Source organism: Marmota monax, unplaced genomic scaffold (genome assembly GCF_021218885.2).
Source record: "Marmota monax isolate L192 unplaced genomic scaffold, Marmota_monax_Labrador192_F-V1.1 WCK01_AAM20220418_F8-fsc00002, whole genome shotgun sequence".
NCBI lineage: Eukaryota > Metazoa > Chordata > Mammalia > Rodentia > Sciuridae > Marmota > Marmota monax.
Window position 1 is genome coordinate 27,527,278 of NW_026693571.1, and position 27,515 is coordinate 27,554,792.

At 37.0% G+C, this 27,515-nt stretch overlaps 1 protein-coding gene across 6 annotated transcripts in view; it reads left to right on the forward strand.

Annotated features, from left to right (window-relative positions):
* Fam13a (family with sequence similarity 13 member A) overlaps window positions 1-27,515 on the forward strand; it is a 362,563-nt gene that overhangs the window by 32,223 nt on the left and 302,825 nt on the right. For 5 of the 6 annotated variants that reach the window (XM_046459235.2, XM_046459236.2, XM_046459234.2 and 2 more), the window contains exon 2: window positions 22,639-22,828. In XM_046459235.2, coding sequence (XP_046315191.1) covers window positions 22,672-22,828 — 157 coding nt within the window. In that variant the 5' untranslated portion in view covers window positions 22,639-22,671. Of the gene's footprint in view, window positions 1-16,830; window positions 16,876-22,638; window positions 22,829-27,515 lie in introns of those variants that run through there. The other variant, XM_046459232.1, reaches the window with a different exon arrangement.

Here is a 27,515-nt window from a genome sequence, read left to right on the forward strand (position 1 = left end):
ACTAAAAATGGCTGGGGATGTGGCTCAGTGGTTAAGCACTCCTGGGTTCAATCCCTAGTACCAAAAAAGAAAAAACCTTACATGGCTATGAATGGACTATAAAGAAAATTCTGGTGAGGAGAAGGAGAGTGAGAAAGAAAAAAAATGAAAACAATTGAGAAAGCGTTAATCTTCTAAGAAATTATCTAAGTAATCTTGAACAGATGTTGATACAAATATGGATAGTAAAGACCATTCTGATGAGGTTCCAGATGAATGGGAGGAGCATGGAAACTGGCAGAAAGGTGACCTTCATACAAAGTGTTGAAGAGCTTGACTGTGTCATGTTCAAGTTCTAATGTTTTGACACAGCTTGACTAAATTGTGTTCATTGTTGTGTTTTGTAGAATGTAGAATTTGTGAACAATGAAATTGGACATTGAGTTGAAGCAATTTCTAAGTAAAGAGCTGAAGAGGTAAAACTTAAAGATATGGGAAATTCTCAGACTATTCACATTGTAAAGAATGAGATAGCCAGTTGAGGGTGGTGAGGGGACCACTAAGGGCCTGACAATAAAGTAAATAAAGCCACTGTTGGATAAGGAAGTTAATATGGATCAACCCTTTTAGCAGAAGCTAGGAGCTGTTCTCCAAGACATTGGAAGAATAACCCAAGGGCAGTTTGGAAATCACAGGGTGCATACTCTCATCATAGGCCCACAGTGTACACCCTGAGCCAGAGTAGTCTCAGAGGAGGGGCTGCTAAGCCTGGAGTCTGTAGGATCTTACAAAGTACTACCCAGCACCTCCTTGCATCTTAGGCTGGGTTCCCCATACTCTGGAGCCACAATCCTCAGCTGTCCCAGGTACTGTTCCAGCATTGTGGCAACTTCTCCAGAGGGCACAGACAGCCAACTTCATTGACCACATAGCACCATCTCTCCAGTATATAGGGTACTTGAGCCCTGGGAATAAGGCTGCATCCATCTAGATTTCAAAGGATGGAACCACCATCCCACAGAATTTGCGAGGTGGGGCCCAGGCAGAGAGCTGCGGCAGGACCAACTTGCCAAGCCCTGAGAGCAAAACCACTTGGGGCATTGGAAGTCTAACCCCTGCCCAACAAAGCTGTAGGAGTGGGATCCCTGCCACAGTGGGACCAGAAGACAAGATCTCTGTTCCAGTGAGCCTGGAGTATAGAACCCTGAGGCAAGGAGAGGGTTATTCTCCACCCTTAATGTTTAATGGAGTTTCTCCACCATTGGGTCTTGACTTGCTCAGGACCTATACTACTTTCTTTTCTCTTTCTCCTTTTTAGAATGGGAATGCCTGTACTATGGCTTACTCATCATTTATTTTGGAAGCACATAACTTGTCTGATTTCACAGACTCATAGCTGGAGAGGATTTGCCTATGTATGAGTCATACCTTGACTGTCACACATATCTTGATTTAGATCATATTTAGTGAGACTTTGGACTTTAGACTCTTGAGTCAGTGTTAGAACTTTTGGACTGTTGGAATGAAATAAATGTATTTTGCATGTGAAAGGATAAGAATTTACAAGGAGGGGGACAGAAATAGAATGTTCTAGACCAAACGTGTCTCCCCAAAATTTGTATGTTAAAACCTACCCCCTAATGTGATGGTATTGGAAGCAGGGTCTCTGGGAGGTGTTAGGTCATGAAGGTATAGACCCCAAGAATGGGATTAGTGCTGTTATAAAATGAGACCCCAAAGAGTTTCCTCACCTTCTCACCATATTGAGACATAGCAAAAGGAAGCCATCTATAAATCAGGAAGTGGACTTCCACTCAAATCAGTCACTAGACACTAAGGCACTATGTGATCCAGCTGTTGCTGTGACAAAATACTTGAAAAAGTAAATCTTAATGGAGGAAAGGTTTATTTTGGCTCATTATTTCAGCCTATAGTAGCTTGGCTCCATTGTTTGGGGGCCTTTGGTGAGATAGTATACCATGGTGTAAGGACATGGTAGAGGAATGCTGCTCACACTGTAGCAGTGAGAAAGGAGAAAGAGAGAGAGAGAGAGAGAGAGAGAGAGAGAGAGAGAGAGAGAGAGAGAGAGAGAGAGATATGCACCAAGGACAAGATATAGTCTCAAAGGCACACCCTCAAGGGTTCACTCCCTTTAACTAGGTTCCACCTCTTATATTTCTGCCGCCTCCCCATAGTCCATTTAGCTGTGAATCCATCAATGGATTAATCCACTGACAGTGTTGGCTCCCTCACAATCCAAGCACTTCCCCAAATCCCCACTCCAGACACTACTTCATTGGGGAACAAGTCATCAACACATGAGCCTTCAGAGAACATTCTAGATCCAAACCATAAGGCACCTTGGGTCTTAGATTTTTCCATCCTCTAGAAATATGAGCTATAAATCTCTGTTATTTATAAACATGCCCAATTTACAATATTTTTTGTTAGAGCGACATAAAAAGTCTCCGAAAGTCTTCCTTCCATGTTCTCTATACACAGTTGAATCTGTCCTCCTCATTGTTACTTTTGTTCTCTATTTAGCAGAATTGAATTTTCTTAAATAATACAACAAATAAATACAATAAAAGTTCAAATTTCAGGGCTCATGATTGTCTTCTTTGTAGTTTCTAATTTGATGTTTGATGTCAAATTCATTCCTCACAGACTGCAGTTAGATTTTCTAAATGTTGTGAAGAATTCAATTTTTATAAAAGCTTGCTATTTTTTTTTTAATTTTTAGAAACTACATGGGCTTTTGTTAGGAGCCTTGCAGACCTGGAAAGTCCTGGTTTTTGCCACTAACAGCACTCTGATCTTAGACATTACTAAGCAGTATGTTATCTTCATAGCAGATCTTAGGTAATATTTGACCAGCTGTTCAATTTCCTGGATGTTATTCATTTGTGTGTCTCACTAGCAGATTGTAAAATTTAGACATGTCTTATTTGCATGTCTTGTCTCTTGCTCAGGGCTAAGCGGTAGTAGTTGCTTAATAAAATGTTTGCAAAACCAAAATAAGTAAGTCACGCTCTAAGATCTAGCAGCTTCACTTGAGTGAATTTTGTTTTATTGAACTCAGGGGCACTCGGCCACTGAGCCACATCCCCAGCCCTATTTTGTATTTTATTTAAAGACAGGGTCTCACTGAATTGCTTAGTGCCTCACTTTTGCTGAGCCTGGCTTTGAACTCATGATCTTCCTGCTTTAGCCTCCCAAACCATTGGGATTACAGGTGTGTGCCATTGTGCTGGGCTATAAATTTTATTTTTTAATTGATCATTTGAAGATCCTTAAGAAGGATCCTAAGGCCATACCTGTAAAAGCATTATATCTTCTAATGGGGCTTTTTTTTTTTTTAATTTTCCACCTAGCAAGATTTATCAATAAAAATGCAAAATTTTTTATTGACCACTTTGAGTCTCCAACCGAAAAGCAGAGGAATTCTCTTGTATAAAATTGCATGTAGAAAATAAAAACTTCTGCCAGACCATTCCATCTCAAATGATATACATGCAGGTCAGTGTGTGACTTTTTCTCAGGTAGGCATATAATCAGGATTAGCCCAGGTATTCATGCTAAATTTCCCGATCTTCATTCAAACCCGAGAATCTCAGTAGCTCAAGGAAACGAATATTTATTTACAGATTAATCCAAGTCTAATACAAGTTGACAGATCCCTCCTCTATCTGGCGAATAAGACAAAGATGCATGTCCCATGATTGGAGTAGTAGTGTATTCCCTGCAAATATTATGCACCCCAGGTACTATTGATAGGCTACTGATCTATGGATCAAGAAGGAAGGCTTTATACAACGAATGGTAGAATGGTCATGGACTCTATGAGCCATTGAATCCCAATTTCCTGTCCTTTCTTCTCTGAACTTTGAATTAAATCATTACAAGATAGTAAATGTCCTTGTTATTTTAGCCAATTTGAGTTGGAATTTCAATTATTTATACTCAAAAAATGTAATTTTTTTTAACCTTTGCGGTACTGGGGATTAAACCTAGGCCCACTCTACCACTGAGTTATATCTGAGACCTTTAAGAATTCTTTTAAATTTTAAAATAGAGTCTCACTAAGTTGCCCAGGCTAGCCTTGAATGTGTGATCTTTCTGCCTCAGCCTCCCAAGTAAGTAGGATTCCAGGTGTGCACCCCTGGGCCCAGCTACTCAGAAACATTTTAATCTGTACACTTCACCATTATTAGCCTTGCTAGACTATGGTTTAGAGAAAACTATCAAGAAATAGAATGAGACAAGATTTGAGGCAGGAGACATAGTTTTGCTTTGAATCTTGTGTCAGCCACTTGCTGGCTGATAGGCCCTGGGCAGGATACTTAACATCTCTTCCTCTCCTCCCCAATCAAATAGGGTTCATAGCAGCCTAAATTCAATTATTGTGAGAAGCAAATAAAACAATCACGTGAAAACACATTGTAAGATACATAGCATCATAAAATATTGTTTGTATTATATGGCAGGCTACTTTGTGTCTTGTCTTAAGGTGGTCTCTTTAAAACTGAAATTATAAGTGGAGTCTATTTTAAGTAAAATGAACTCTATGATCTGAAGTGACTTTATATTATTGGATTTAGACCAAACTGCATTCAAGATTAAACATTTAGCTTTGCTTCTTTCTACAATAAACAATGGTGAGCTGTTGGAGGAAGACCAGGTCAGAATCAGGCAAACAAAGGCATCATGTGGATTTGCTTCTGCAAATATGTAATGCAAGTTCAATTTTCATCTCTGCTGTACAGAATTCAGAAATCAAAAGCATAATGTCTCAGTCCATTCAAACTGCTGTTATGAAATAACTTAGGCTGGCTAATTTATAAAGAGAAGTTTATGTCACATAGTTCTAGAGGTTGAGGAGTCTAAGATTGAAATGCCAGAAAAGTCTGTTTTCTGATGAGACTCTGCTTCGTGCATGGTGCCTTAGTGCTGTGTCCTCTGATGGCAGAAGGGGCAAAGACACTTTCTCAAGCCTCTTTCATAAGGGCACTTGTCCCCTTCTTGACTTAACCACCTTCCAAGGTTCCACCATTTTTTAGCTATAGATGGACGCTATATCTTTATTTTACATTTATATGGTGCTGAGGATCAAATCCAGTGCCTCACATATGCTAGGCGAGTGCTCCACCTCTGAGCCACATCCCCAGCCCCCAAGGCTCCACCTCTTAATATCACCACATCAAAGATTCAGTTTCCATGGGTGAATGGGGGGCACACACTTTCAGACCACAGCACACAGTTAGTGACCCAATTAAGGATTAATATGAAGAGATTTTCAGAAAATGTGGCTGAAGTACCTAGGATCTCGGTTAGTTATTTTAGGGTTAGGTTTTTGGAAGCACAGTAGACTAGGCAGATGCATATAATGTTTGTGTGCTTCAGTAACAGTGGTGGAAAGAGCAAACCAGCACGGAGCAGCTGATGAAGTAGAAGAATGGGTTAACTAGGCCAAGAAGACTTTGTCAAACCCGGAAGAATCACATTAATTTGATCTAAATCTTAAAACTGAATTTAGGGAAATTAAATTTCAGAGACCAGGAAGAAGCTTGTGTCCATTAGTTCTTGAAACAGGAAATATAACTAAGCATACTTTGTTATCTATAACTATGAATTTATAACAGTTTACAAAGTCGTAGTGCAGCAAGTAATAGTATAATTAAGTTTACATAAGTTGCATATTAACACAAATAATATAAAAATAAGATGATTATATGAATAGCAGGCAGACTTTTTAACTGAACTTTTTAAATGTTTTCAGTTGTAGATGGACACAATACCTTTATTTTGTTTATTTTTATGTGGTGCTGAGGATCAAACCCATTGCTTCACATATGCTAGGCAAGTGCTCTACCACTGAGCTACAGCCCCAGCCCTGAAGATTTTTATTTTTTTTTTTTTGAACTTATTCAAAATGAATGGTTTGGGGAAAACAATTCTAAACATTTTATTTTACTCCAACTTTGAATAATGTTCAGCCAGCCTCCCCCTCCATTTTTTTTTTTTTTGAGACTTAGAGTCTAAGTTGCCAGGATGTCCTCAAATGTGTGATCCTACTGCTTCAACCTCTTGAGTTGCTGAAGTTAAAAGGGGGTACCACCATCCCTGGCAAAAGAAGAAAAATTAACATGCAAAAGTTCTACAAATCAATAAGAAAAAGAAAATTACTCAATATAAAAATGGCCAAATATTTTTTTTAATTCTCCTTTTAACATGTTTTATTAATGTATTACAGTTATACATAATAATGGAGTTCATTTTGACATAATTATATATGCATGGAATGTAATTTGCCCTAGTTCAGTCCCCAATACTTCCCCTTTCTCTCCCCTTCTCCCTCCCCCTGGTCCCTTTCCTCTACTCTTATTATTTCCCTTAATTTTTCATGACACTTCCCCACCCCAAACTTTCTCATCCTTTTTCCTTTCCAGCTTCTACATGTGAGAGAAAACATACAACCCTTGACCTTCTAAGTTTGGCTTATGGGACTTACCATAATATTCTCAAATTTCATTCATTTTCCTGCAAATGACATAATTTCATTTTTCTTTATGGCCGACCACAACTCTATTGTGTATATGTACCACATTTTCTTTATCTATTTATTTATTGATGAACACCAAGGCTGGCTCCATAGTTTGGCTACTGTGAATTGCATGAGTATGCATGTATTGTTATAGTATTATGACTTTAACTCTTTAGAATAAATACCAAGGAGTGGTAGAGCTGGGTCATATGGTGGTTTCATGCTTAGTCTTTTGAGAAACTCCATATTGATTTTACTAATTTACAATCCCACCAACAGTGTAAAAGTGTCTCTTTTTCTCTGCTTCCTCTCCAGCATTTATTATTGTTTGTATTCATTGTTTTTTTTTAGTTGTAGATGGACACAATACCTTTATTTTATTTATTTATTTTTATATGGTGCTGAGGATCAAACCCAGTGCCTCACATATGCTAGCCAAATGCTCTACCACTAAGCTACAACTCAAGCCCCTATTGTTTGAATTCTTGATGGCCAAAAAAAATGGGCAAATCTTAAGGACTGGAGGTTCATAAGAAACGAAGGTGCTAATAAACATATGAAAAATGCTTATCTCATTCATAATTAAACACTAGCAACATTTAAAATTTTTATAATATCCAAATTAGACAAGAAAATGAAGGAAGCCATCATTCTCCTGTGCTGTTAGTCAAACTGTAAACCTATCTTCAACAGATGAATGGATAAAGACAAAGTGATATGTATACACAATGGAATATTACTCAGCCATAAAAAGAATGACTTTATGACTTTTGCCAGTAAATGGATGGATCTGGAGACTATTATGCCAAGTGAAATAAACCAGTCCCAGCAAACCAAAGACTGATTTTCTCTTTGATATGTGGATGCTAATACACAACAAGGGTGGGGGAAGAATGAAAGTTCAGTAGATTAGACAAAGGGAAATGAAGGGAAGGGATGGGTGTTGGGAATAGGAAAGACAGTAGAATGAATTTGACATAACTTTCCTAAGTTCATATGTGAATATACTACAGTGAAACTCCACATCTTGTACAACCACAAGAATGCAATTCTAATTAGAATAAGTTATATTTCATGTATGTATAATATGTGAAAATACACTCTACTGTCATGTCTAGAAAGAATAAATTAAAAAAAAAAATAAAATCTAGCAATTTTACCTCTAGGAATCTGTTTTATAAGTACTTGAACAATTATGTAAAAATGTGTGCAGAAATGTTTCTTTCTGCAATACTTCTGATAACAAGAACTGCAAATAACCCTAGTGCCAGTAAAAAAAAAAAAAAAAGATGGGTTAAATAAATTATGTGTCTGTATAATGGACCATTAAATACCTGTATGTGCCAATAAGTGAAGACCTCTAAAATATATCATTAAGTGACAAAAGCAAGCTGCATAAATATACAAATAATATAATTCCATTTATTTATTTATTTATTTGTTAATTATGGTCCTGGGGATTGAACATCGAGCTAAACATGTGCTCTACCATTGAGTTACACTCCCAGAGACTGTACATGTATATGCTTAATTGTGCATAGAAATTTTCTGCAAGAACTATTGGGGCTCAGATAGGGAGACTGTTAACAGTTTGAATCTATGGTTTGAGTGTCCCCCAAAAGGTCATATGTTGAAGACTTGGTCCCCAGTGCAGCAATGCCCAGAGATTGGGCTTTGGAGAAGTGAATGGATCATGAGGGCTCCAACATCATCAGTGGATTAATCCATTTGATGGATTAGCAATTTGAAAGGACTACTGGGAAAGCATGGAAATGGTGGGCAGGTGGGAACCTTTGGAAGAAGTAGGTTACTGGGAGCATACCCCTGCAACCCCTTCTCCTTCTGCTTCTTAGCTACCTAAGCTGCACAGCTTTCCTCTACCCCATCCTTCCATCTCAACATTCTGCCTTACTTTTGGCTCAGAGCAATGGAGCCAATCGACCATGAACTTAAACCTCTGAACCATGCGTCAAAATAAACCTTTCCTCCTCCAAATTACCACAGCAACAGAAAGCTGACTAACCTGGAGACTTTTCCATTCAAACTGTTGTATGTTGTTTGAGTTTGATCAAGTGTAAATATTACTTTCATTAAAATTAAAGACCAATCAACAAACATGCAATGGTAGGCCTATCTGAAAGAAATAAAGATTTGTTTGAGATTTGAAGGGCAATTAATATTAAATTTATGTGTGTACAGTACTTGTTTTGTACAGATACATTCTATAATTACAGCAGATAATTTATTTGAAATTATCTGGTATATAAAAGAATATAGTTCTTTCCCTGAAAGTTTCATAGAGCTAGCTGGGTAGAATGTAATGAAGCGGTTTCAGCTCCAAAGAAAGAAATACTACGGATTCAAGTGTGTGTAACTGAGCTGGTTGTCTCAGGAGGTTATTTATGCTGCATTAAGAAAAGTACAAAAGAGAAGGCCAAGTAGTCATGGGTCAAGTTGTAAGCATTCCCATGTAGAATTAGAGTTAAAAAGCAAGAGACTCCCACAATGTTCTAGGAGTCTCTGAGTCATTGCATCCTTCTCAGAATTTGTGGTTGTCAGTCAGTTGTACATTTTCATTTGTTAGACTGATGAAGTTTTAAAATATACCCACTCTAATTTCCTCTGCACTTGCTTCTATTAGGGATTCCTTTACCTGAGCACTGGAGGGTAGCCCAGGCTGAGGGCAGGTTTCCTTGATGTGAACTAAAAAGATAGGTTCTTGGGGGAAGGTTACAATGTAATTGGCAACTGGAGTCTTAATAGAAAAATCTCAATTTTCTACCAACTGAGTAATTTATTCAATTTCAAGTGAACATTGTAGTATATCTTATTTATTTCCAGGTCATCTCCTTTCAAATTAACTTAATATTTTGACAAACCAGAATGTAAAAATGTTAGAGATTTTTGTAAATGAGGGAATTGGCGATTATCACTGCAGATTTGTAAAATTTTTACTGTACTTCACTATGTGAAAATTGCAGAAATTACTTAAGAATGGTACAGTAGAACTGAGTTTATGCTAGAAAAATGTTCACAAAGTCTAGCAATACAATATGCCAGAAGGAAACCAGTTGTTTACAGGAATTTTGATATAAAATTATCTTATAATCAATGAATTTATGTTTGTTAAATTCCAGAGATTCTTTTAATATTTAAGAAGCAAATTTTAGGGGCTGGAGCTGGAGCTCAATGGTAGATTACAAGTTTATTAGCAGGAGGCCCTGGGTTCAATCCCTAGGACCACACACACATGCACACACACAAAAGAGGGCAAGTATTAGTTAAAAACATAAATATCAGAAGTTTTTATGCTTGTAAATTAATCATGTAGACATGTAATTACTTACATTCTGCGTTATTTTTAAGCACATTGGACTTTTCTGAAAGGCTATATACAAAGTAAACTCACTTAACATTGTAGCTCCTCTTCTTTATTAGTCATTAACTTTAAATGAGCTTTCAAAGTTGTTTTTTGGGTTTTTTGTTTTTTAAGATCCAAAGCATTGTTTTATAACCTTACATTCTAATGAATGTGTTGAGGAACAATGGGCAAGAACAGCCTCTCCAAGAGCATTTCTTTTCAGGTTTGACTCACAGTATCTTCCTGCAAGACTGTTCTCTTCTGTTGAAATCTCCTTGTTTATGTTTAAGCTGCCAACAACTGTGAACAGAAGGCCAAAAATAATAACAAGAAGAGCCTCCCCTCTTTTCTCCAAATAGCCCAAAGATTCGAACAGTCCAGGAATGTTTGTGTATTTTCAGGGTTTTTATGCTTTGGTAGCAGTAGTGATCACCAGCCCCAGAGTTGACCTGTGTCAACTGACCTATGGAAGAGGGATGAATATGTTACTATGATGAGGAATATGGAATGTTTCTAAAATCAGATTAATTTCAGGATATTCTTTGTACTGATAGCATAGACTTATTTTGGCAGGAAATTATCAAGCATGTGTTGACTTTCTTTTCTACTTTATTAACAGCTCTTTATGTATCATGAAGTATGCCCATTGAAAGTGTTCAATTTGATTTTTAGTAAATTTACTGATTGTGCAAGCAGTCCAATTCTAGAAAGTTCTGTTACCTTAGTAAGATCCCTTATGCCCATTTACAGATAGTTCCCATTCCCACATTCTCATCTTCCTCTCTTATACTGCCCCCCTCCAGAAAATATGTAACTTACTTTGTCTCTATATTTTTGTCTTTTGGATCTTTGATATAAATAGAATCATATCTCTTCTCCTGTGACTAGCACTTTGTTTTTGAGGTTCATATTGTAGCACATCAGTATTTCCTTCCTTCTTGTTACTGAATAATATTCTATTATGTGATAAAACCACATTTTATTAATCCATTCACTAGTCAATATATATACCTGGGTTGTTTCAAATTTGGGTTCTTATCAATAATGCTGCTTTGAGGGCTAAGGCTGTAGCTCAGTGGTAGAGCACTTGCCTAGCAAGTGTGAGGCACTGGGTTCAATCCTCAGCACCACATAAAAATAAATAAAGGCATTTTGTCTATCTATAACTACAAAAAAATTATTTTTTAAATGCTACTTTGAATATTTATATACAGGATGGATATGTGCTTTCATTTCTCTTCTCTTAGATACCTGAGAATAGAATTACTTGGTCATGTAGTAATTTTACATTTAACATTTTAAGAAACTGCCAAACTATTTTCAAAAGTGGGTTCACCATTTTACCTTCCCATCAGCAATGTTCCAGTTTCTCTGTATCCTCACCAGCATATGATATTGTAGGTCTTTTTTAATTACAGCCATTTTAGTGAATTTTGTTGGTATCTCAGTTCTTGATTACTAATAATGTTGGACATTTTAAAATTCTTAATTGTGTCATTTGTTCTTATGGAGTTGTAAAGAGCTCTTCATGTTCTAGATACAAGTCTTTTATCAGACACAAACAGTCCCCAACTTACGATGGTGAAAAAGCTTACCTGTGTTCAGTAGGAGCTGTACTTCAAACTTAGAATTTTGGTCTTTTCCTGGGGTTCGGACCTGCAGTATGATCCTCTCTTGAGATGCTGGGCAGCAGACAAGAGCTACAGCTCCCTGTCAGTCTTGGGATCGTGAGGGGAAATGACTATCCGCCTATGGTGTGCTGCTACTAGTGTTTTTTTGGATACCGCTATTCAGTAATTGTGATAGTCAACACTTTATTATAGGACAGACTTTATGTTAGATGATTTTGGCCAGCCGTAGGCTAATGTAAATATTCCAAGAACATTTAAGGTAGGCTAGCTAAGCTGTGGTATTTGGTAGGTGAGATGTATAGAGTTCATTTTCAGCCTATCATATTTCACCTTATGATAGGTTTTCCAGGATGTAAGTCATGAGTTGTAATCTCATTGTAAGGACCATCTGTAGATGACCCACTTAATGTGAATATTTACCCTTTCTTCCCAATCAGATCACCCCCTCTGATAGCAAAGCTGGTAGCGCTAATGTCCAATCAGCCTTGGGGGCTGAAAGGGATGGGAGCAAGCCCAGAGTCCAGGCCAGAATGTCACAAATGCCCACTATTCTTAAATAAATGTCATCATTTTTCATGAATAAATGTTTCTTATTTTTTTTTAACCATCAATCAATTTCCAGAGTGGAGAGGTGGTGTTTTTGAAAAATTTGTCTAGTTTTCAATAGTTTCTAGGAGAGGATCTGCAGATCTCTTAACCATCACTGGAAGTTAATAGTAATAGGTTTTGACTTGACTTGCTTTTAGGTTTATAATTTAACTGTTTTATTGTAACCTGTATATTTTCTTGTTACAACAGTCATGCATATCTGGAGTGTAAAATTTTGGAAATACAAATAATTTAAAGGAAAATACGACTTGATAAGATTCTATAACCCAGAAAAAAAAACACTTAATATTTTTGTATATGTCCTTCTATTGTTTTTTTTTGACGATCATATAGTAACAAAAACAGATTATGCTCGGTATTAGTTTTCACAGCTATCTCCCATCTATGTGAAGTAACAGTACACAGTGGATATCTCGAGGTGCCATCTGGTACAGTGGGATCCTTGCTCACTGTTCCTTGCCCTTGTCCTCTATGTGGAGTCCTGGCTAGAGGGAGGACTGCCCCAAAAAGGCCACATTGCCCTCAGGAAATGAGAACCACTTCACATCCCACTTCTTTTCTTCTTACCAACATCAGTTTTTCTCCTCATCTACTCCGTCCTCCTCTCCCTGCTCCCCCTTCTAAATAAATAAATAAAATAGATGACAAAAGGAATCACAGTATTATTTTCCCCTCTCTTTTACTAGGAACTTCTGTACCCTCTAAGAAAATCCATTTCATCCTTAGAAGTGACTGATACTTCTTGGTATATCCTAAAATCTGTCTCCAGATAACTGCCGTTCACTTTCTGGTCCTGTCCTCTGGGCCTTATGGCAGCTCTTCTAAAATTTGGAAATGTTTTGATCCCCAGTCTTCTCTTCTGCATACAGTTGTTCCCGGTCCTCATTCCTTCTCTACATAACATAGTTATGTCTTATTTTATTTTTAAATTTCTGTGCTGGTCCTTCCATCAAAATCTCCCAGCTACTTATCAGTTGGTTAAAGTTTGTTCTGATAGTTTTCTCAGTGAAGGTTCAAATGGATAGTGTTTCCTTAGCTTTTGTATATTCAAATTGTAGCTTTTATAATTGAAGGACAGCTCAGCTTGGCTATTAAATCTGGCTATTAAATTACTTTCCTTAAAAATCTTCTGAATCTTATTCTGTTGTCTTCTGGTGTTAAATATTGCCACCTATGCATTTGAGGCTGTTCTTTTTCTTTTTTTCCTTATTAATAATGATACAATTTTGCCTGACTGCTCAAAGGATTCTTTCTTTTTTCTTTTTTTTTAAATTTTTTTTAATAGGAGATGGACCCAATATCTTTATTTATTTATTTTTATGTGGTGCTGAGGATCAAACCCAGTGCTTCACACGTATGAGGCAGGTGCTCTACCACTGAGCTACAGCCCCAGCCCAGGATCCTTTCTTCATTGTTATTCCAATAATTTTCTTATAATGCATCTTTTTGTTTGGTTGCCTTTGGGGACTCTAGTGACATATATGAGCTCATTTAGCTGCCTTCTGTAGTCTCTCAAATCCTGGTGATGTTTAAAAATGTTTCATTATACCTACATTTCTCATTTGTCCTCTCTGGCTCTTACTTTGTCAATGTTTCTGTTCTTCTTTGTGCTCTTTATAATTTAGTCTTCAGTTCTGAAATATTTCTGTCTTTTCCTCTTTTTCCTCTGCCAGTCTCCATTTCACATCTCCCGCTCCTAATCATTCATCTCTTTCTTAAGTTTTTGCATTTGTAGTCTTCCATCATTGTGATTGATTTACTAACTTTTGTTAGTATGGTGAAATATTCATAACAAAATTTACTGTTTTAACAGTTTTTCTACAACATTACCTATATTCACTGTGTTAAGCAACATAACCACTATTCGTTTCCAGAATGTTTCATCTTCTCCAACATAAGCTCTGTACTGAAAAAGAGTAACTTCCTAAGTTTCTATCCCCAGCCCCTGGCAACTATTGTTCTACTTTCTGCCTCTATGAGTTTACCCAACCCAAATGTCTCAGTTAAATGGAATCATAAAATTTTTGTCTCTGGGTCTTCTTTATTTCACCCTGTAGAATGTTTTTCAAGTTCATCCATTCTGTAGTGTACATCAGAATTTTATTCTTTTATAAGGCCAAATAATATTCCATTTTGTGCATAGAGCACATTCATTTATCCATTCATTTGCTAATGGACTTTTGGGTTGTCTCTGCTTTGGGGCTGTTATAAACAATGCTGTTATAAACATTGGGGTCTAAGTATCCATTAAAGTCCCTACTTTTAGGGTGTGTACCCACAAATGGAATTACCACATTACATGATAATTCTCTCTCATTTTTGAGGAATCACTTATTTTCTACAGCATCCATACCATTTTATATTACCACCAGCAATGTGCAGGGATGACAGTTTTTTCATATCCTAACAACATTTGTTATTTTCTTTCTTTCTAATAATAGCCATCCTGATGGGTATGGAGTGGTGTTCATTGTGGTTTACATTGCTCTAAAACCTGGTGATGCTGAGTATTTTTTCATGTGCTTTTTAGTCATATATATGTCTTTGAAGAAATGTCTGTTCAAGGCCTTTTCTCACTTTTGAAGTGGGTTGGTTTTCTGTTGAATTGTAGGAGGTATTTTTTTTCTTTTTTACATATTCTGTATTTTAATCCTTTATGAGAAACATGATTTACAAATATTTTCTCCTATTTTGTGTTTTGTCTTTCCACTGTTGATGGTGCCTTTTGATGCATGTTCTTTAATTTTAATGTACCCCAGTTTATCTTTTTGTTGTCGCCTATGCTTTTGGTGTCATATCTTTATTAACTTGCTAATTTTGTATGGTAGATTGTAGTTTTCATATGCTTCTTGACAACATTTTTCTGATGAGTTATGGCAGGCAAATTGTGAAGCATTTAATTTTTTAGTTCATAGAGTACTGTCTCTGAATACAGGCTGGCCATGGTGCTTTTTCCTATTCATCTTTGAACAAGATGGAGTTTTAGTAGAAGAATTCCTGTGGGGTATAGCAGTGAGGGCCCAAAGCTTAGGGATTCCCTCTGTTCAGCTGTGAAAGAACTGTTTTCTAGAATATCAGGCCACTGTGTGGCCATCTCTCCCTGCCTCTCAGAAGCTAGCCTGGGTCAGGAGAGCTGTCTGTCTCATAAACTTGCACTCCCTGTTAGCTGATTATTTTTCTCATGTCTCTGGATATCTGCCACCTTGTGGTCTTTGTAGGTATTTTGGCAGTTGAACTCTGCTCTCTAAAGTGTATTCTGTTTCTAAGGTAATAAACAGTAGGAGCTTTTGAAGATCACCTACTGCTGGTCCTCTCCAGATTTCATAATTCTGGTGTGATGTCTGCCTTAAGCTTCCTGTCTCATTTCTACCCTTGGCAGAAACTAATTCTGGTTTACACCTTTTCTGTCTTCTATTATTTTTCTTTATACTCATTAATTTGATTTCAGAGCAGTGATAAAATGCACAAGGTTTTTATTGGAATTATTTTTATTAATTTCTTTTTTGTTGTTGTTTATGATACTGGGAATTGAACCTGAGGGCACTGTACTACTGAGCTACATCTCAAGTTTTTTTTTTATTTTTTATTTATTTATTTTTGCTGAGGAGCTTAAAAGTTTCTGAGGCTGGCCTGAACTTGTGATCCTTCTGTATCAGTCTCCCTAGTTGCTGGGATTAGAGGTGTGTGCCACCTGTCCTGGCTATTAGTTTCTTGACCATCAATCATATTAAGCATATAGGGAATTTTCCTTTTAATAGACTTTTAAAGTATTAGTTGTAGAAATTAATTGAACTTAATTGAAAAATGAGATATAAGGTGATCCAAGCTATTTTTAAATATATATTTATTTGGATAAAGAAATAAATGGGCTAAGTAGGAAAAAATAAATACAAATGATTTCTTTTTAAATTTTAATTAAACTGAGTTTTTTTTGGTGAATGTTTAAGGATTATTGGATCTTAATTTTTTAGTTCATAGAGCTCTTTGAGGATATGATTTCTTAAAATATGCACTTTTAGGGACCACGGATTCCAGCTTACAAGCCATTGTCTAAAATCTGCCATGCACTTAGATAATAAGTGCTATGAAGAGTTTGTGTAAGAGTGACTAGTGAGATGTCCAAGAAATACTTTGAATTTAAAAATAATGAACTAGAGTAGAAAAAACTGATTCACAGAAAGCTTCTGATTTCCCTGACTTAACATTACTTTGAGTAAACAGTTGTGACTTTCTGACAGGCACTGTTGGAATGCTCTCTCATAAGAAAGAAACTCACAAATAGGCTCCAGGGTGGGTATGTGACTCTAATACCATCAGGCTGAAAGTTCCTTTGTTCTGTTTTACTGTCCTTGGAGCTTATCTTCTAGCTTCCGGTTTGCTGCACAGTCATAACATGACAATTGCGTGTTATGTTTGTGATCTAAACAGAAAGCAGGGACATGGGGAACAGACTGTGTGGGCCTCCTTTGAAGAAATTTTTCATGACCCCACCAACTTCCATTTACAGCTCATTGACATCTGGCTATCTGTATCTATAAGGATGTGCTGCAAGGGAAGCTGGGTGCAGCTTACAGCACCACCCTCTCCCCACCTTCCCAAAGAAAATCAGCCATTTGTTATTAGAGAAGAGGAAAATACCCATCAGTAGGCAAGGGCAAATTCTGCCACAGTACCCTTTTGAAGAACTGATCACCAAAAAGAAATTCTCAATCAACATTTTCATGCTTGAACCTCTTCTGTTTGCAGACAAGGTAGTTTTGCATATCTTGTTAAACTTTCATGACACTTTAAGGTGGGGGCAGGGTGTTATGACTGCAGCCTAACAGATGAGGACATGGTCTTGATGTAGATAGAAATGCTTCTAAGGTCAACAGGGTAAATGTGAGAGGGATCTGGCTCCAGTGTTTTTCTTCCCAATGATTCCTGAGTTTCCCTCAGCTACCGAGTCTGGGAGCATGGGTCATCATGCTTTATTGTTGCATTTTCTTCCCTCCAAAGCTGCACACTTGACAAAAGGGGCTGACATTCCCTGTGAGAATATACAAGATGGTAGCCGACCCAGGATTCACACCTGGTTTCATAATTCAGATCTAGTGGTTTCTCCAGGATGCTATCCCTGTCTAGGGTAATATGATTGCCTATATCTCTGTGTAAGAATAATTCCATAATTGTTATTGTTAATTTCTCAAATGCAACTTGAAAAGACATATTCCTTTCCTTCCTATATGGGCTGTGAAAAAAAAATAGTCTTTGTTAACAAGAAACCTCTTTGAAGGGTGTCTATTTTTTCCAAAATTTTATTAATGAAAAAAAGTCATACTTTCATGAAAGTTGAAAAGCTAGTATGATGAAGAAATTGTTTATTGCCCACTTAGATCTAAAAATTAGTATTCTATTTATGCTCATTCTGTCTTTGTGTATATGCTTGTGTATGTACATGTAAATGCATGCATAGTCATTTGGTGTTTAAAATGTTTTAAAGTATTTGGAGACACCATAACACTGTACTCCTATTTCAAGCATGGACCTCATAAGAACAAGAAATGCTATAGCTGGAGTACATCATGTTATTATACCCAAGACATTTAAATGCTTCCTTCTAATATCCAGCACATGCCAGATTTACCTGGTTATCCCAGTAAGACAGTTGGCTAGTTTTGTTTTAATTGGTAGAACTTTATTATTTTGAGCAGTGTCAGGTTTGCAGAAAAATGAGCAAAACATATAGTTTCCACATAACCCTTCCTCTCTGCTTCCCGGTTTCTCCTATTATTAACATCTTATATGGAGAGGGGTATTTGATATAAGTGATGTACCAATATTGGTAAGTTATTATTTACTAGATTCCATACTTTATATTAGGGTTCACTTTTTGTGTTGTTCATTCTGTGGGTTTGAATGTAACCCCTTGGTCCTTGAACCAATCTAGATTTCTGGAACAAGATTTCTCAGGTTCAGCTTATGCTTTCCTTTCACTCCTTTTATTAGATGGTGGGTGCTTTTTATTCTATAGGGTCCTTGTTAGATTGATTAGCTCTAGCTCTTGTCCCAAAGAGTCTTGAGACTTGTAGTTCTGAATTTAACTAGCAGTATAATCTGATTATCCTTCCTAGTACCTTAAATTCATGGTATTTAAATTCATGGAGGATTGCCTCAAGGAATTCAAGGACATTGAGTTCAGTAGTTTAAAATTGAATTCTGCATTAAAATCTGGGATTCCATAGTGCATTATGGTTAAGAGCTCAAGCCCAAGGGCCCAATGACCTGGGGTTATACCCTAGCTCTACAAGTTACTGTTCATGTAACAAGAAAGTTTCTTTTCCTTTGTACCTCAGTTTTTTGTTTTTTAATTTTTAAATCACAATGGAAATACTAAGTGTTTTAGCTGCTGTGACTAAAGGAACCAACTAGAACAATTGCAGGGGAGGAAAAAGTTTATTTGAGGGCTCACAGTTTCAAAGGTCTTAGTCCATAGAAGGCCAGCTTCCATTCCTCGGGGCCCAAGATGAGGCAGGACACCATGGCGGAAAAGTGTGGCAGAGGAAAGCAGCTTACATGGTGATCAGGAAGCAGATTATGTCCACTTACCAGATACAAATATATGCCCGAAGACATGCCCCAATTCCCACCTTCTCCAGCCACACCCCACCACTTCGGTTACCACTCAGTTTATCCCTGTCAGGAGACTAAAGCACTGATTGGGTTAAGACTCCGTTACAACCTAGTGATTTCTCCTCTGAACCTTCTTGCATTGTCTCACATCTGAGCTTTTGGGGGGACACGTCACATCCAAACCATAAAAGTAAGAGTACCTGCTAATAGGTGATTTTGAGAACTTAGAGGCATTAATTTTAAAGAGATCTGTAACAAAATCAATATTCAAGAGATGATAATTGTTATAAAAACTGAAGACTTCTGAAACTTGACCTATTTACTGTGTCTTGTCTCTATTCAGGTTCTAATGTTGGAAATAGCAATATTGCTTGTATACATATCTTACTTTGTGTTAAGAAAACCAAGAGTTCTAATAACACACCCTGACCACATTTTGGGGAATAACAGCACCTTCACAGAACAGCTTGGTGGGGTGACTCTCAAAATGCACAGTGGCACATACCTGTAATCCCAGCCACTTGGGAGACTGAAGTGTGATGATCACTTGAGCCCAGGAATTTGAGGCTAGCCTGGGCAACCCATGCCAAATGGATAGATATACAAACTGAGAAACATTTAAAAAAATCTTTTTTTTTTTGCTGTGAGAGCATGAATGTTGCTGTTTATTTCTAGGACGTGCACTGGTCTTCACAACGTGCATCCTTGGTTGTCACCGTTTCGTATATGGAGGCAACATCAAGAATGTGCCCCTCAGCTCAGCTTGCCTGACTGTGACTCCTGATTGTACCACATAGTTGATATCACCTGGAGCACATTCTGGAGTACTTTCAGCGAAGTGGGGATCACTAAAGTATCTCTCTTCCTAATGTTTCTTTACTAAGATTTATTGAGTAAAGCCACCCCAAGTATCTGGAGCTATGACTGTCGTACACAGTAAACGCTCCATGAAAAGATAACTTTACCACGCTGATTTTCTTTTATGTTTCTAAGACTCCCACTTTCTTTTTGCTCTGATTTTTATTTTCTCAGATATTATTATTATGCTTATCAATTAGTGGTGTGTATGTTGTTACAGAATAGATCTGGCTAACTTAATCTCCAAGACACTCTACTGGCAAGTTATGGAGCAGCGCCCCAAGTGGCTGGACAGCAAAAGTGTCAGACAGGTCTGCTAAAGCTCAGCCCCCGTGATGCAGGCAGCAAGTTATCAACTGTCTTGTATCATTTTTCAGTCTGTACAACAAGCCACTCACACTTCAGTAGCCTGCAGGAGAAAAGCCTGTCCACCTGGTGGGGCTTCAGAGGACAGTCCTTGCTAGAGGCAGGGTGGTCATTTTGAGAGGTCACCCCACCAAGCTGTTCTGTGAAGGTGCTGTTATTCCCCAAAATGTGGTCAGGGTGTGTTATTAGAACTAAAGATAAAAGGGGAGTAGGTAGCCCTGAAACAACAAAATATTTGCTTTTGTCCTAGAATGTGCATTTTGTTAGCTTTATCTTAAATGTTTTTTGAACAAAAATTAATGAAGGCATAAATAAACAAGGCCACTGGAACTTCATTATGAAAAAGAATACTGGTATAAGCTCTGGGCCTGAGACCTAGCCCTTTGTACTGAGTTCACCGCAAGTTTTTGGATTCTGGTTTCTTTTTTCACAAGGTGATAACATCAGCACTAAATGACACCTAAGGATCATCTAACAGTAGAATCCTAAGGTGTCCTGTCTTTTATGTATGGCAATGTCTGTTGCTTTTATACACACATGCACATACACACCCAACTGAGTCCTGTCTTCAAACTCAAATGATAAATGGGAATTTATATACAAACAAAGTATAAACAGTTAAGGTAGTTTCCAAATGTCTCATTTAGTGCTGTGGTTTTTGGTTCAGTTTCTGTTAAGGCGAGGCAGGGACGTCGTGTATCTGAAGGGAAACTGAAACTCCTGCAGCCCAGGCAGTAGACGCCCACAGTTCGTGCTCTCACCACTGATATTGTCTCTGTAAGAAGACAGAGTAAAAGTGAGGCCGCATTTGTGTAATTTAACCTCAGCTCAGTTTTGCTTTGTTTTTTCCCCCTCCTCCTTTTTGCAGTTCTTGGGTTGGAACTGAGGGCCTTGCACAGGTGCTCTACCACTGTACACCCTCAGCCCCAGCAGCTGTTTTTGATGCTATGCTTGAGTCTGCTTTCAAAGTTACATTATTACTGGTTATTTTTTTTTTTTTTTGGCTGTTTTCTCACGAGATAGACCTGGTTGAACTTTCCTGTGTATTCAATTTAAAAAGATTGTTATGTTTATAAAACTACAAGAAAAAAATGATTAGCTATTACAAATTTGGCCAAATTAATAAAATTATCATTTCCTAGTGGATATCGGTGGTTCTTGCCAATACTACTCTATCATAGCTAAAACTATGACATATCTACAATATTAACTGATACTAATTCTATATGGTAAACTCATCCTTGCTGAATTTTTACTAGGGAGATTTAGTTTTCAAAAGGGACCTATTAAAAGATGCTGAGATGTCAATGAGAACTGCTCTGATTCTGTAGATTTTAAAATTCAAAATCAAATTGAAATTTTAAGGATCCTACTCAAATACAAATTGTAGAAATAACTTGTGATTAATCATCCTGTGTCACATGTGGCATTTATATTGTTACTGTAATTATACACAAAGTACAGTATAACATTAATACAAACTTAAGAAAAGAAACATGGATCTAGAATAATGTGAAACATTTACTGGACTTTTACCAAATTACTTAACTTTCTATTCTTTCTTCAGCTCTATAGATAGTCATCATTAACCTATAGTCATTCAATAATGTTTATATTTTGGTTAGTGGCTATATTTATTCTCTGAAAGCTAGTTTTCCCCAGTTCTTCTACCTCTGTCCCCAAATGAAATTGTTCTCATTTTGCCATCTGCTTCTTCAGTACTTGGATATACTTATATGTACATAACATTTAAAAGCATAGCATGCCCCCAAAATATTCCTCTTCCTTGAGATGTAATTTCTTTTAAAGGAAGAGACAAACTTGTATGAATTTTTTTCATCAGGGTAATAATTTTGCACAGTTGAATATAAGTTACATTTTTTTATTTGTAACATAAAGTTTGTCAAAAAATTATAAATTGTGGGGCTGGGGATGTGGCTCAAGCGGTAGCACGTTCGCCTGGCATGCGTGCGGCCTAGGTTCGATCCTCAGCACCACATACAAACAAAGATGTTGTGTCCCCCCGCCGAGAACTAAAAAATAAATATTAAAAAAATTATAAATTGTGCCACCCTAAAATATTGCTGTTTTGAAGCTCTGGCATTTTGTACCTCAATGAGAAATGAATTGATTTAATGAGATGAAAAATTACTAAGTGAACATAATGATTACAGATCTAATCAGATCAGAGAAGTAAAATGTCCATTCCACATTTATATTTATTTTTATACTTGAAATTAAAGCTTTACTTTATAAGGACATATAGATAAATTTTCATCTTTAGATACATCTCACTATCTCAGGATCTTCAGGGGCAGGAGTGTTAGTTATCCTACAAATGTTTTATCCTCCTGTTAACCAGGTACTTCTGAGTCACACCCTGTGGTTACTATAGGAATATATCTTGGATACTGCCATGTATTGCTTCCTCTCTTAGCTACGCTTAAGTTGTGGCTTTAGGTGTTTCATTATTTTTCATTCCTTTTAACCATTAGATCAGTGTGCACCAATTCGTAACACTGAGCAACATAGGAGAGATGTTGGAGACTTTGATTTAAGTGAAGACCACGACTACTCATCTCCAGATACTTGTGTTTTAATCCCATGTTTCGGTTGTAACCATGCAACCTCCTGTGGTCACTATGTCTGACTGCTCTTTTTTCTTTTGCTCTTTTAAGCAAAGTAAAGCAGCAGTTCGGCTGAAAGAAGATATGAAAAAGATAGTGGCAGTGCCACTGAGTGAAGAGAAGAATCCTACCTGTAAGAAGTTATTTGGAGTCAGTCTCCAGGAGCTCCAGCGGCAGGGGCTCATGGAGAACGGCGTTCCCACTGTAGTGTGGAGCCTTGTGGAGTATTTGACGCTACACGGTGAGTCGAATCATGCGCTAGTTCTGTTTGTCTTCTGTTCCTTGCTTTAAGGTGGTGTTTCTGTATGAACTATTTAATAATCAATGATCAGAATGTCCTTTGAAACACTTTCATTAGGGTAGCAAATTACTTTACAGAATACTTGGATGTTACCAGCTGGGCGAGGTGGTGTACGCCTGTAATTCCAGCCTGTAATCATCTTTTTTGCAGTGATGGAACTGAGCGGCTTGGGAGGCTGAGGCTGCAGAATCACAAGTTCAAAGCCAGCCTCAGCCACTTAGTGAAGTCCTAAGCAACCCAGAGACCCTGTCTCTAAATAAAATATTTTTTAAAAGGGGGCAGGTGGTGGTGCTGGGGATGTTGCTCAGTGGCTAAGCACCCCTGGGTTCAACCCCTGTACAAGGGGGTGGGGGGGAGTGGATGTTACCAGACTAAGGTTGTAGCTCAGTGGCACAGTGCTTGCTTACCATGTGGGTTGAATCACTAGTACCTCCCCCACACAAGTTGGGGCGGGGGCATTATTCCTTAACATGATTTTGACAATACTGATTCAGTTAACCACAGAGCAATCACTTCAACTATTGGGGTTTTTAGTTTGAGATGTTTCCTAGTTTTAAGTAATTAAAAAATACTTAAAGTAATTTCTAACACTAATAGTTCTCTTGATTTATTAAATTCCACTGATAGGCAATAATTTTTAAGATAATCAAGCACTTTTGGAGTCTCTATCCACAGTGGTCAATCTGAACTTATTGGACATCTTGACTCTTCATGTACTCAGGAGAGATACCAAAAAAGAACGAATACTGTTGGGAGGGTCATTTATTTTTGAAGTGACCAAATTAAGGCATGTAAAACATTAGGACATTGGATGGTAAAAAGATAATTTATATCTCTCAGGGGTTTTTATTGTGGTGGTGGTGCTGAAGTTAAAACCCAGGGCCTCAAGCGTGCCAGGCAAGGGCTCTCCCACTCAGCTAGACCCTCAGCACATCTCTGAGTTATTGCTAGCTCTATGGCCCACAGATTTTTTGATATTTTTATTTAAAGCAAGCCTCAAACCTAGATACTTTGAGAGATTGATTCCGTATTCCCTATATCTGTACTTTTTGAACTCAGACTATGTGAGGTGAGAACTCTAAACCACATAGTAATATCAATAAACTTTAACAGATTTAGGAAGGAAATAGGCTGAGGGAAGAGTTGGGAATTTTTTGTCATCTCTGTACTGAAATGAGCATAGATTCATTGTGGAGTAGAATATAAAATTCGTAGGGATTTTAAAATGTAAAGCTTGAGGCTTCAAAGTAATTGGCGACCTTATACAGTTTTCTTCAGGCCCCCTAGCTTCCCGTGATGGAAGTTCATTCCCCCTGCTGATAAGAGTCCTTCTGTTGAAAGTGAGTGAAAAGCGCTCCCCAGGCATAAGTACCAACTTCTCACAGGGACTACATAGGAACATATGTTCATTCCTCACAAGGTCAGGTGTTTGTGTTCATTGAAAAAATAGCCATCTGCTCTGGTTACCAGGTATATAGACGACAAAATGATGTTTAGTTCTGAAAAAATAAGGAGATAACTTTCACAAGGTAATAACAGAACTAGACTTGTTATTACCTTGTAGAAGTTATCTCCTTATTTTTGAAGAAGAATAAGCTTCAGAAGGGCCAGATTCTCAGAAAACAACTGCAGACTTATTCGAATGCCTCTGCAAGGACATGAGAATTTGACCTACAAAATCTTGAAGCCAAGTGTCAGGACAGCTTTGACAGGACTCATTTACATACTCAGTGTTGAGTGAAGTTGCATCCCACTGATTCTGATACAAATGAAACTCTGGATAATTCATTTAATCTGTTATGGGGTTGTTCACTATTCATTTGGATGCCCAAATGTGACTAACTAAAAATTGTTTTAGGTACTGTGAATCAAACCCAGAACTTCCTGTGTGCTAAGCAAGCACACTACCACAAAGTAACATCCCCAACCCTAAAATAATATTTTGATTTTTGCATAATCAATATTCTTTTCACCTTGATTGAATGTATCATTTAAAATTATTTTTCATTTTTCATTTTTAAAATATTATATTCACAAACAACCTTGGATTAAAAATATGTGAAAATAAAATTGTGTCTCTACTGAACATGTACAAAATTTTTTCTTGTAATTGTTCCCCTATCAATACAGTATAACAGCTAATTACACATCATTTACATCATATTAGGTATTATAAGTAATCTAGAGATGATTTAAAATATACAGAAGCATGTGTGTAGGTTATATGTAAATACTACACCATTTTATATAAGCATGCATCTATAGTTTTGATATCCATAGGGGTCCTGAAACCAATATCCCATAAATACCAAGGGACGACTATATGCATGATTTTGCATAGTCATTAAACTCAGGTGATTCAAAATATAGAGTATATTGTAAAAAGACCCTTCAGATCCTGTCTCCTGACCTTCATTTCCTCTCCTCATAATAATGTTACTACATTAGCTTCTGGGAACTTCTTAAAATGATATTTCATGCATATTTAAGCATTTTATCTTGGACACACATATAGCATGTACTCACACTTTTTATTTATTTACTTTTTTTTTTTGGTACCAGGGATTGAACCAGGGGTGCTTAATCACTGAACCACATCCCCAGCCTTTTTTTATTTTTTATTTTGAGACAGGTTCTCACTAAGTTGACTAAGGGCCTTGCTATGTTGCTGAGGCTGAACTTGTGACCCTCCTGCTTTAGCTTCCTGAACTGCTGGGATTACAGGTGTGCACCACCACACCCAACAAACTCACATATTTAAAAAAAAATCATTTAGCAGTTTATTTTGGAGATTATTTAATATTGTATAAAGAGCTTTACTCATTTTTAATTCATTTCCCCTGCACATTGTTTCACTATATGTACATATCATTTTTTTACACAGTTTCATACAGATGGGCATTGACTTGTTTACAGTCTTTTGTTGTTTATAAACAATGATTCCATGATTAACCTTCAACATGTGTCATTTCAAGTACATATATCAATAGACTTATTTCCCAGAAATGGACTACTGGATTGAAGGATATGTGCATTTGTTATCAATTTGATGGGAGGTGAACCCAGTTCACATTCATACCATCAATGTATGAGAACTTTGGCAAAATTTGAATTAGTGATTGCTATTCATTTATCCCTCCTTATCATACTCTTAGTTATACTTTAACAGAGTATGATAGAATATGCTTTAGTTTGCATTTAAGTAAGCTTAAGGTTTTAGTAGCTTAAATCAGTCATTCTTAATCAAGGACATGAAGTAGAATCACTAGTTGTGTCTTTCAAAATGCACATGCATTGGCAACACCCATATTTACTGACTCGGAATCTTGACTAGTCAAGCTGGGTTATAGCTGGCACCTACATTTTGAAAGACTGAAGAGTTAATTACAATGGAGACAACCAGAAGCCTTTTCTTGTATTTGAAACTATCATAATAACAAACCAGAGAGCCTGTGTAAGTTTGAAGGGTACTATGGAGCTTGAGGGTAAAACACTCCAGATTGTTTTATTTAATTATTTTGTAACTGTTTTCAAGTCAACAATATGTATTGTTTACCTGCAATACAGTAGGCAGTCTTCAAGTATAGGTATACAGGGGTGATATAGGTCATGTAATTTAATCATAGGTATATATTTTAGTAATTTATTGTTTCATGTAAATGAAGACAATTAACAAGTTGACATGAGGGAAGATTCTTACTAAGGTATTTTAGAGCAGAAAGAGTTTATTATAGCCTATGTCAAAGCCATTAAACAGACTTTGGACTTTATTTATTTTGGGGGGTACTGGGGATTGAACTCAGGAGCACTCAACTACTGAGCCATATCCTCAGCCCTATTTTGTGTATTTTATTTAGAGACAGGGCCTCACTGAGTTGCTTAGTGCCTCACCGTTGCTGAGGCTGATTTGAACTTCCTATCATCCTGCCTTAGCCTCCCAAACTGCTGGGATTACAGGCGTAAACCACCTTTATTACAGCCTATGGACTTTGGACTTTTTCTTTTTAAAAACCACATGTAATTTATAAGGAATACAATCTTTAAACTATTTTAAAACAACTAATGTTGCAGGCAGTGTGTGTGGTTTTCCTCTCTGGTGTGGAAAAATTGTTATACTGTTTCAAATACTGCAGTATTCTCCAGTCACCACCAGGTGTCAGAATGAGCTTTCATATTGTCATGATTTCCTGGCCAAAATGTGCCATTAAGCAAATTCTATTTTCTGGAGTAGTGATATATTCATACCATTATAAATGTTTCAGTTGTGTAAAATCCTCTAAAATAAAATATAACAGGACCTCTGAAATATATGGGACTGACTCTACTTCACAAAACCATCTAAATATCTCCTTTTTCTAAACATTTCCATTATAGTCATAAAGTCCTAAAATTTTAAAATAGGAAAATCTAAAAATTATGTAGTCTGGTAATCCTCATATAATATTGCATTTATTATATACCCTATAGGGGTTTTTGAAAACTCTCTGGATTCTGTTTCCCAAAACGGGATATGTCAATGTCCAAGGGAAACTTCCTTGCTTGAAAATTACTAAATATCATTTGTTTTGGGCAAGAGATGTTCCTGAGGATAGAGTGATGTGTGGAAACAGGATAGAGGCAGAAAAAA